This window comes from Setaria viridis, chromosome 6, assembly GCF_005286985.2.
Source record: "Setaria viridis chromosome 6, Setaria_viridis_v4.0, whole genome shotgun sequence".
Classification (NCBI taxonomy): domain Eukaryota; kingdom Viridiplantae; phylum Streptophyta; class Magnoliopsida; order Poales; family Poaceae; genus Setaria; species Setaria viridis.
In genome coordinates this window covers 9,067,615-9,079,724 of record NC_048268.2, presented here as the reverse complement: position 1 = coordinate 9,079,724, position 12,110 = coordinate 9,067,615, and the positions used below count along the sequence as shown (strand labels likewise).

The window sequence follows — 12,110 nt, the reverse complement described above, 5'->3', positions numbered from 1 at the left end:
GCGCGTTTTATCATCAATATGACGCAAGTCAACTCGTGACAAGCTCACCCTAGGAACGATAAGAAACGCTTAAATCACAGCGGAAACATAGCATGAATTGATTATATCAAATTTGCACAAATGAGACAAAGCAAAGATACTACTACCCACTTACTAATCTAGGCATCAAAGGATGAGTAATAAACTACGCATGATTAGTAAGATAAAAACACATAGCTAAATAAGGGGACACAGATTAATTTAGCTAAGTGAAGGAATTAATAGAGAACTAATTATTGCAAGGAATTAACAAAAGACAAGGAATTAGCTCACTGGTTTGCACGACTAGCTACACTTGGACTTGTGCTATTGGGCTGCGTGCACCTACTGTTCATTTTCTTGAAGGCCTGGTCCTGCGATGACTTGTTGGTGTGGGCCGTTGGTCACTTACTTGCTCCTGAGCCTGCTAGCTCACCTGCAGGTGCTCGCCGATGGGCTTCAGCTCCACTACTGCCTGGGCCGCGTCGCGCACTGCCGGGCTGCTGCGTCTACTGCATTGGGCCAGCCTGGCAGCGAGTGTAGCGCTGCTTCCCTGCAATCCGTCACCTGCGCACACGAACAGAAGGAACGAAGAACAGAAAAACAATGCACGCAAGAACAGCAAGGAACAAAGAAGAACACGCTCCCCTTCAAATCACCAGAACTCCTTCGATATTCCGCTGATCAAGATAAAACTTGAGACAAGGATGCAATACCCCTAGGGCAAATAGATCCATGAGACAAATCTCAAAAAGCTCAAGCATTCATCACCAATTTCGGAGAAAACCGAAACCCTAACTCAAGAACACGATTTGGGAAAATTCAAAATTCAAGCCGGATTCGTGAGGGATTTGAAGGGGGATCATATCAAAGGTGCTTCCTAAGGTCCTAGCAACATTTCCCTTCAACCAATCTCACGAGATTCGAGCTCAAACACGAAGAACAATAAATCCCCAAAAATAGCTCCGAAAATAGCGAAATAGAAAAACGCTCGGGAATCAAAGATTTAGCACGATTTGAGACAACAAACAAAGCCATATCACGAGAACATCTTCTATACAAGATGAGGACTAGCCTCCTCCCTTCATCCACCCACTAAAGACGAAGAAATCAAGAGAAAAGAGTAATTACTCTCTAAGCTCCCTCTCTCCTCTCACTTAAGCACATGACTAGCCTCTAAGCCAAAAGATAATGAGTTGATAAGCCAAGAGGTGCTGAAATAACCAGCCCCCCATCCCTATTTATAGTCCAGGACGAAAGACTATACTACTCCTACAGCTACAACTAAGATAACTACCCACGCAGGGGCATTTTGGTCCAAGTTTTTATCCGCGCATCGGACGGACACGCCGCCTTCACGACTTTGCTTCGCCTCGACGCAAGCTTCGCGATGACGCCACGTGCCCTCCTTCTCAAAGCTCCGGCCGGACCGGGCTCGCCCCCGGTTTTGAGGCCCAAACCGGGAAACCTGCCTGCACGGTGGTTTTGAGGCCCAAAACAGCCAAACCGTCCATTGACGCGTGTCCGGCCTCCGCCAAGTCTCCTGCTCGACTCGACCGACGCCGTCTCCTTCCTGTCATGCCCTCTCGCCATTCCGTGCACCATGTGGACCGCCCGTGACTTCGCCCGGACTCCTCGAGTCCATCGGTCCAAGCCTACTTGCGTTCATCCTTCACCGCCCTTGGTCCATCGGCATGAACCTTTCGCTTGACCTTCACCACACTCCGTCGACCGCCACGTCACATCCTACACCTGCACATCGCAAGTCAAGAGCAACATCAAACCAACACAACGTTGTCAATCACTCATCATCCAAGAGTGACCTCCATTGGTCCTCAGTCTTCAATATGGAATATGGTTGCAATTAATTGGGACTTGGGATGTGTCAGATGTTATGGTCTTTTGTCCTGGCCAGCCGCACATGGGGCATCTCCGCGTGTTTATAGATCAGTAATCACCCCCACCGACCCAGCCTCACCCAACCTCACCGTTGTACCATGAAACCATGCCAGACTAGTAAACAAAAAAGCACGAGACTTGCTTCTGTGGTTGGTGTTCTTCCTTCCAGTATGAAGGACAAGGACTCCTTAAACTTCATCCATTAGCGCCTATCCCCAACCCACCATCCACCACCACCACCATCACCAAAACAATATCCACACAAGAGAGCAGAGGCTAGCTAGGTAGCTATGGAGGCCACGGTGGTGAGCGTTGGCAAGTCCGTGCTGAATGGAGCGCTCAACTACGCCAAATCCATGCTGGCGGAGGAGATTGCCCTGCAGCTCGGCGTCCAGCGCGATGTTACCTTCGTTGCAGACGAGATGGAGATGATGCAGTCATTCCTGATGACCGCAGACGACGAGCAAGATGAGCACAAGGTGCTCAAGACCTGGGTGAAGCAGGTCCGCGACCTGGCCTACGACGTCGAGGACAACCTCCAAGATTTCGCCCTCCACTCCGACAAGAAGCCATCCCGGTGGTGCGTCCTCCGCACCCTGTGGGAGAGGCGCGGCATCGCTAAAGGGGTCAAGGAGCTCAAGGCCAGGGTGGAGGACGTGAGCAGCAGGAACCTTCGTTACCGCCTCATCAAGGATGCTTCGTCCTCCAAGACAGCCGCTGCAGTCGAGCAGGTCGCCACTGCCGACGCGACGGTATTCGGCTTTGGAATCACGAAAGAAGCCATGGTGAATCTTGCGGATCTAGTCAGCAGCAAGGAGGTGGATCTCAGAGTAATCTCACTGTGGGGAACAGGCGGAGACCTGGGGAAGACCTCTGAAATCAGGAAGGTGTACGACGATGAATCAGTAAAGAAGAGGTTCGGTTGCCGCGCATGGGTCAGGTTGATGCGTCCTTTCAATCCCAGGGAGTTCGTCAAGAGCCTCGTGAGGCAGTTCTACGAGAATTCACCTGACAAGATTGCCAAGGGTCATGAAGGCGAGACTGTAGGGGCTACTGCTCTCGTGAAGATCGAGGAGATGGAGCAGATGGATTTGGTGTTAAGTAAGTTCCATGAGCTGGTGAATGGCAATCGGTATTTGGTTGTGATTGACGACCTGTCCACAATAGTTGACTGGGATTGCATCAAGACGTACTTCCCTAACAGAAAGAATGGTAGCCGCATCGTAGTTTCAGCACAGCAAGCTGAAGTTGCGAGCTTGTGCACAGAGCAACCATATCAAATGTCCGAGCTCAAGTGGGTCTCAGCAGATCAGACTCTCTATCTGTTCTACAAGAAGGTAACACCGAGATCCTTACAATCTCCTATTATGGGTTTTACTTCCATAATCCTCTCTTGTTCCCCTAGGCTTATTATATCTGTCAGGAAGGAAACGAAAACTAAACTGACTACTTTCTATTGTTGTTTGTGTTCAGGTCGAGCCGGTGGAAACTTCAGTTGGTACCTCCTCCGGCTCAAATGCTCCTGCTGGTCAGAACGAAATAGCCCCTGTCGACTCCAGCCCCCGGAATCTTTCCAAGAGTCCCAGGACACCAGAATTACTGAATAATGAAGATGAACTTGGTAGTGGCAGGGCGACAAAGGCGTCGGCTTTCGAGGAAGCCCTGCTCATCGGGCGTGCAGAGGAGAAAGCTGAAGTTATCAAAATGATTAGCACGGCTGAACAGCGTTCCGTGATCTCGGTGTGGGGGATGGGAGGGATCGGGAAGACTACTCTTGTCAAGGGCGTCTACCAAAGCCCTGAGCTTGCTGGCCTCTTTCGGAAGCATGCTTGGGTCACTGTGAAGCATCCGTTCAGCCTCGAGGTGTTCCTCAGGGGGCTGGCAGAGAGATTACAGGAAAATGAACAGCCAGTTTCTGCTGGGGAGAAGAAAAGGCCTGACATCACCAGGATGGCAGGGAGATATGGTAAAAATGTAGCAACCATGGCATACGAGGATCTGAAGCGCGAGCTAGCTGGGCTTCTTCAGGAAAAAGAGTGCCTCATCGTTCTCGATGATGTATCGTCCACTTTAGAGTGGGATGCCATCAAAAAGTACATGGAACAGACCAGACGCATCATAGTCACCACAAGGGAAAGAAGTGTCGCGAAACATTGTTCTTCCCTAGATTCCGACATCTACCAGCTTCACGCCATGGGAGAGGAAGATGCCTTCAAACTCTTCAAAAAGAAGGTTCGCACTTTTTTTTAAAAAAGCAGAAGGTTCGCACTTTTTTAAAAAAGCAGAAGGTTCGCACATTGAACAACCACCCGTTCTCTATGGCTATGCATCCATTAAGAGTGTTCTGGTAACAGAATCAGGACAAATTTCATATCTTCACCCATATTAAAGTTGAGCTTACGCTGTTAAAATTATGTTTTTGCACCAACAACGAACTGCAAGCTGAATAATCCAGATCTCTATTACAGTATTAATTTGTTGTTCTCAAAACTGACTGAGTGACTGTCAATCTTTGTAATGTTAAGCGAGAAATTCTGTACTTCTATTAAGAATCACAAAGACTGATAATACGTTAAGTGGGTACCTTGTGGACCTTTTGTGATTTCTCAACCAATAAGATATTCTACCTTTTCTTCAGTAATGTGTTCCTGCTGTGTGATCACGTAACGTCTTCAATAGATAAGCCTTTGACGTACTCGCTTTGATAACCAACTGATACCTTTGCAAACAGGGGAGTTTTGAGAGGAAATGTTTAAGCACAAAACCAAATTTTGGATTCTTCGATAGAGTACCCATCTCAAAGATAAAACTATAAGGTCAATGTTTCATTGTAGTACCTTGTAACTGCTATGGCTAGTGAAATTAGAGAGGATTGGTAGCTGCTGGAGCTGGTGGGTTCTATCAGAACCGACAATGAGCTATATTTTCCAGTTAATTGTAATTAACCTTGTAAAATATTGGTGTCGGGAAATTGTTGGATTTCGCCTCATGTAAAAAAAGAGAAGTGAATGTGACGAAATAATTCAATTCATATAATCAATCCTAGTATGTGGTACAACCGGACAGGTCCAATATGCTCTCGACCACATCCTTTTTCAGCCCAATTGCAGGTTACTGAAACTTGACGAATTATTCCTTGTGCCATTTAGCTGCATCCGATAAACATTGTTTCCATCCATTAAATAGGCCGGGTAATATAATGTATATGCTGATGTCATGGATCAGATCAAGAAGTTCACCAAGACTTCTTTTAATCGTTTCGTTCGCATTTTGTTGTTTTCATTTCATGCACAGGAAATTTAGTATCTTGATGTATAACATGGTTTCATAGTATCACTTCCCAACATATTTGGTGGGCTTTCTTCAACAATAAAAATAAACAAATGCAGATTTTTTAATTTCTGAGAACAAAAATGAATGCTGGCTATAAATTGGTACTGCATGCTCTATTTAACAGAATATGCAAGTTTAATCATATTTTTGAACATAGTGTAGCAATCAACTTTTTGTTTGGAAACTAAAGGTGCTATTCGATTTCTAGGTATTGAAGAAGGATGAATACATTGATTTAAGATCTGATCTGGAGGAGCAAGCAAAACTTATACTAAGGAAGTGCCGTGGACTTCCCCTTGCAATATGTACGATAGGCGGTTTTCTATCTGATAAACCTAGAACTGCACTTGAATGGAAGAAGTTGAATGATCATATCAGTGCTGAATTGGAGATCAATACAGAACTTCACATGATAAAAACAATCCTTATGAAGAGTTATAATGGCTTGCCATATCATCTCAAGTCCAGCTTCTTGTATATGTCCATTTTTCCTGAAGACCACAAAATAAGGCGGAAACGTTTGGTGAGGCGGTGGATTGCAGAGGGCTACTCAAGTGAAATGCGTCACATGTCTGCAGAAGAAGTAGGAGACAAGCACTTTGCTGAACTTTATGATAGGAGTATGATCCTACCAACAAATAGAGTAACTCATAGCACCGGAGAAATTGATTCTTGTCAACTTCACGATCTAATCCGCGACATCAGCATATCCAAGTCCATGGAGGAAAACCTTGTATATATACTGGAGGAAGGCTGCAGCTCGAAGGTACAAGGCACCATTCGTCACCTTTCAGTAAGTAGCAACTGGGCCAGAGAAAAGGATGTGTACGAGAGCACATTGGACTTGGGCCACATACGATCACTCACTGTATTTGGAGAGTGGAGATCATTTTTAATTTCTGACAAGATGAAATTGCTTCGGGTGCTCGATCTAGAAGACACATCAGGCTTAAGGGACCATGATCTCGCTCACATTGGGAAGCTCCGTCACCTCAGATATCTTTCGCTTCGAGGATGCAGGGGTGTTACCCAGCTGCCAGAGTGCTTTGGGAATCTGAGGCACCTCCAGACATTGGACGTCAGAGATACATTCATAATGACTCTGCCAAAAACTATTGTCAATCTTGAGCGGCTACAATACCTGCGTGTTGGCTTTGTGCGACAAGATGTTCATAAAGACGACATATATGAAGAGTTCGTGGACAAAATTTTGCAGCAAATATCTGGTAGGGGGGCATGCCGTAATTGGTGTTGTTTCTATTCCTGTTCGTTGCTGGACTTGTGTGGTTACCTCTGCAGACCAAAACTCCTACATGCTGGCATGAACAGGCATGACATCACCAAGTTCTGTAGCTTCTTTCTAACCGCTGGCTGGATGCATCATACTCTACATGGTGTCAGAATTACCAGAGGGATCGGGAACTTGAAGGCGCTGCGCACACTGAGTGTGGTGAACGTTGCTTGGGGGAGACACACAATGAAGGTTCTTAAAAGGCTTTCACATCTGCGTAAGTTGACAGTGACAGGGGTGTACGACCAAAACAGCAAGGACTTCTGGTCAGCAATTGCCCCCCATAATCGTCTGCGATCTTTGTGCGTGCAGAGGTTGTTTGAATCAGTAGGGATGCCAATCATAGATGGTTGTTTAGGCGATAACCCCTACATGGATGGAGCCACCAACGACGGGCCAGCTGCAGCCGAGGCCCCTGATACTGTCAATGGCGTCTTGCCGGCCTCGGGTGGCACTTCGCAGTCTAAACACGGCCAGTCGGTTGCAGGCGAGGTGCTATTTCCTCCGAAAGATCTCGAGAGTCTCAAGGTGGAAGGCAGGCTAGTCAACATACCTCAGTGGATCCACCAGCTGCAGAATCTGTCCAAGTTGCAGCTATGCTACACCCGGCTGGAGCTGGATGCAATTCAAGTCATTGGGAGGCTGCCGAATCTCTCAATCCTGCGGCTGAAGTCCTTATCTTTTCTAGGCAAAGAGCTCCATTTCTTGCACTCGTCATTCCCAAGCCTCGTTGTGCTGGAGCTCTCTGACTTGACACAGGTCCAGGTGGTGTATTTCGAAGAGAGAACAATGCCTTGCCTTGAGGTGCTGCAGGTCTTCAGCTGCCTCAGCAACGGTGTTCTATCTGGTTTACGACTTCTGACAAGCCTCAAGGAAATTTCTCTGACAAGGGTACACTACTCGTCGATCATGCGAGTACAGAACCAACTCAAGGACTGTGCAAAACCTGTCAATTTAAGGGTGAACTTTGGAGAGAGGTCGTAAGCTGACCAGTACATGCTCGAAAACCCCAATTTTGTTGTTGCGCAATGCACAAGGCAGTACGTGCGGTGCAATCGGTGGCAGTTGGCAGAGAAGCCCATGTTCTGAATCAACAATTGCGTTCCGCCGTCGTTATTACTGATTAGCAAGCGTACATGCTTGATGCTTCCGCTGTACGAGATAGGTGCTGTTCGAAGAGCTAGAGAATGCCCAGAAGCTGGAAGAAGAATCTGGTCTGTGTAGCAATGGTTGAGTAGCTGCCCAGTCCGGCAGCTCGACGCCCAAACGTTGGATGACTTGCTCATTTCCTTAGCTGAAGCATGAACTGTCTGAAAGACCCTTGGCCCGTTTGGATCCTTGGAATTGAATTCCATTCTAATAATCATAATTTAGACATAAATTAATTAAACTAATATAGTTGTACGTGGAATATATTTGTATATTATTGTTAGCCATTTGGGAGAGATACTTATGTGACCACGGGAAATGAGATCTTTGCCACTCAGCAAAAGCCAAAAAACACTCGCCAAACAGTTTGCCAAGTGTAACACTCGGCAAACGGCACACGACAAAAATACTGCTGGCAAACAAACTTTTACTGAGTGTTTTTTGTCGGGCACTCGGCGAAGCTTCGCCTCAAAAAACACTCGGCAACATCTTTTGAGAAAAATAAAAAAAACAATCATCGGCCGCTCCAATCACCACCACCGGCCAGCCACCACCACCACTACTAGCTGGCCACTACCACCACCGGTCGCTCCAACGCTCGGCAGCCACACCGGAGCCATGCCGGAGCCGCCGTCCCGCCCCGCTGCCGCCATGCCCCGCCACCGCCTCGACCCGCCCCCGCCACGCACCACGCCCGGCCGGGAAGAAGGGGACGGAGGGGCGCCAGATCCAGCCGCCACGCCCCGCCGCCACCACGACCCGCCCCCGCCGCCGCCCCGCGGTCGGGGAAGAAGGGGAGGGAAGGACGTTAGATCCGGCCGGGGAAGAAGGGGAGGGAGGGGCGCCAGATCCGGCTAGGGGAGGGAGAGGGGAGGGGAGGGGAGGGGAAGAGGTGCGCCGGGGAGGGGAGGGCCAGCCGCCGGCGGGAAGGGCAGGGAGAGGAGGGAGGGGGAGGTGTGTACGCGTGGGGGTGGGAGGGGTCGGGGCAGTGTGTGTGGGGGTGGGAGGAGGGGCGCCGTGTGTGGGGGGCAGGAGGGCTTGGGTGGGTGTGGGGGGTGGGTGGGTGCGTTTATGGCACCCGGTGGGGGGCGCGCGCGTGAGTAAAAACGTTCACCAAGTGCGGAGGAAAAAAAATCGGCAAACTCCCCATTGCTGAGTGTTTTATTATTTACACTCGGCAAACCCCATATTTGCCGAGTGTTTTCTTTTACCGAGGGTTTTTGAATCGGCACTCGGTAAAGAGCTTGTTTGCCGAGTGTCCGAAAAAAACACTTAGCAAATTTGATGTTTCCCGTAGTGTGTGCTGCACTTCTGCTATAGGGAAGTGAGTCGAAAAGCATGCTATAAGTTGCATATTAGAAACATAGGATGAGGATTTATTGAATCAATTTCCATCTCCCACCACCATGAATTTAAGATAGGCTTATATCTAAACTTTGGAAAGTTGTGGATTGCCACATTTCAAGATAAATAGCCTACTCCATTAAGTAGATTTCAATTCCTTCAAAATGAAGGATCCAAACGGGACCTTGAGGAAATATTGTCCTGTTTCTGTCGTAAATACTACTTGATATTTGATACTTTTTTTTTCTTTTGATCATTTCATTTCATCTGAATTATGTATTCCAAGATTTAAGTCTTAGGGTAACTGCTCGGCTTATTCATGCCGGGTATAAATGAGCCGGCATGAATAAGTCATTCGTACCCAGTCGAAAACGAGCCAGTACAAACAACGGGTTATCTGTGCCGGCTCCGAATTGTACTGGCACGAATAATCCATTATTCGTGCGGGCTCAAAATAAAGCCAGCACAAATACTCTTAGGATTATTCGTGCCAGCTCGTAATCGAGCTAGTAAGTATAATGCATTATTTGCGCCAGCTCGAAATAGTGCCGACACGGATAAGTTTTCCGCCTATGCGATTCGAATTTCAGCTTGTACTCGAAATTCGTAACTTTTGCATACGGACTTGGATGTACACAGACTTTATGTGAAAATTGTACATTGGACAATATCTACAACTTTGTGGTTGAATGTTTTTCGATTTGATGCCATTTAGATGTTCAAATAATGGATCAAAATGTTAGGCAACAAGGGTTAAAAGGAATATAACTTCCCTATATGGTATATGGTGTAAGTGGGATGGTAAGAAGATATCTCACGAGGACGGAGGTTATGAGTTCGAAGGCTGAACACCGCAGGCGCACATATTTCGCGCGAAATACACGTGGCTTCTGACTTGCGATGCATGATCATGAGGGGTAGGTCAAGGGTGGCCTTCGAAGCCTAGAAAAAATATTTTTGCTATTTTTATTTCTAAATTCCTATTTTTACTATCTGTGTCGATGCAATTTCCCACCAATAGGCATAATCCATTATTGGTGCCAGTGCAATTTTCCACCGGTAGGCATAATCATTATTCATACCGCCTTTGACGCTGACATGAATAGCAGTCAACATTCGCATCGGCTTCGTGGTTCCGGTCCTTCCACCGGCACGAATGATGTTCTTACGCCAGCACGGATGAGGTGCTCTGCAGTATTTCTTTCTAGGCTGAAATTAGTGCTATTGTCGAATATCCAAGTATTATATAATTACATATTAAAATGGTGAACGAGCATCACTTCCCCTAATAGGTGTTTGCAGAAACATTCTATAAGTTAGTGAAATTATGGATTTTCGTGGTATTATGGGTCCCCATCATGTGATTAACATTCTATTGGTTCAAAGGATATGCGCAAAGTCTAACGACAAACTAGTTCCGAGTGCCGTTTGGACATGAGAGACACTTGTTTAAGTCTTTCCTTTTCTTTTGGCCGTACTATAAAGTGGAGCGAATAGTAGTATCTTGACCTAGATGAGCTTTAGAGTAGGTGTGATGCACACTTTGTGAAAACATGACTAGGTAGGTCGGATAAAGCCTTAGACAGTGAAGAAGCCAAATCAAAACTCAAAGAAAATTAATTGGATGAGTTTTGCACTCTTAATTTTACCAGACAAAGGTCACTGACTAAATCAGTATAAACAGAATTATCACCGGATTAGTCGGTGAGAAAGGAATTCAACGGTGCAGTGTATTAGAGTTGAAATATAGTATTACACTTGCTTGTCTGGTAGTCGGTGATCATTGGCTCGGCTCAGCATCGGATCGGATTCGGCTCAGGAACTGTTCAAGGGGTGCACATAAGCATAGATGTTCACAATAATTGGACACCATATTAGGTCATTAGTCAACACAAATTCGACTGTGGAAGTGAAGGGTGCCACACCGCTTTGTTTGTTATTAATAGTGATGAGTTACGCCATATTAGTCGGTGACTATGTATTTTGGAGGTCACTGACTAATCCAGTGTGCACCGTAATAATGGGGCACCGGATAAGTGGACGATGAAGGTTTTAGTGCGCATAGTTTCTTGCTTTGGCCTATAAATATTTTAGGAGCATATTGATGTTGTAACATCCAAAAATTCAAAACATTTAAAAATGAGGACTTTTTAAAAATTTTCTATAAGAGACAATTCTTTCTTCCTCTAATAATTAAAAATCATTTTAATTATCCATGCTCAAACAAAGAAAACATGAATGACTTGCAAACTATAGGAATTTGGAAATAAAACTAAACCTAATCCAAATTTGAATTCCATTCAAATTCCATGGCTAAACCAAAACTCGTCTAAACAAACTATAAAAGCCCTTCCCCTATCTTTAATATTCAAGTCATTGTGAATATGGATGCAATCGAGTGCTCTTGAATTTTAGAAATAATCCAAAGTCCCAAACCCAACTCCAATTCGAATTATATTCAAATTTGATTCAAATCAAACAAAAACCCAAACTAAATAAATGAAAAACCTTTGAACTCCTGAACAGGCCTCAGCTCACCTTTCCCTTCCCCCAGCCCGGCACTAGTCGATTTTTTTGACCCAGAACTAAAGAAACTTTAGTCCCGAATCTAAATTTTGTATTCTGTCCTAGCCCTTTTAGTCCCGCTTGGATCCTCCAATAGGGACTAAATATTTTCACGCAGCTCCCCATATCTCTCCACCTTATCTTCTCTCCTCCTCTCCCTTTCTCCCTTATCTCGCGCAGGCAGCGCTCTTTCTCTTCTTCCTTATCTTATCTCCTCCTCCTCTCCCTTTCTTCCAGGCGGAGCAACGGGGGGCACGATTGGCACAGGTGCAGCAGCGGCGCGAACTGGGGTGGGCGGGTGGGCGACGTGAGTGGGTGGGCGAGTGAGCGGGTGCGGCTCTCGGCAGCCGGCATGGCACCAACGGACTCAGGCCTGGTGGCCAAGCTCGAGGAGGTGGTGCAGTGGTCGAGGTGGAGCTGCAAGGGACAGCAGTGGGAGCGGGCAGGATGGCAGGATGGCAGGGGTGGCCCATTTTTTATATTTTTTGGAACCTTTTTAGTCTTAGTTGGT

The 12,110-nt window shown here is 46.5% G+C and overlaps 1 protein-coding gene across 1 annotated transcript; it reads left to right on the top strand.

Moving 5' to 3' along the window:
* Positions 1 to 2,015: 2,015 nt before the first annotated feature.
* Positions 2,016 to 7,990, top strand: LOC117860629 (disease resistance protein RPM1). Its single transcript, XM_034743977.2, has 3 exons — positions 2,016 to 3,254; positions 3,391 to 4,149; positions 5,459 to 7,990. Exons 1-3 carry the CDS (start codon positions 2,208 to 2,210, stop codon positions 7,523 to 7,525), a joined length of 3,873 nt encoding a protein of 1,290 aa, XP_034599868.1. The 5' UTR covers positions 2,016 to 2,207; the 3' UTR covers positions 7,526 to 7,990.
* The last annotated feature ends 4,120 nt before the right edge of the window (positions 7,991 to 12,110 follow it).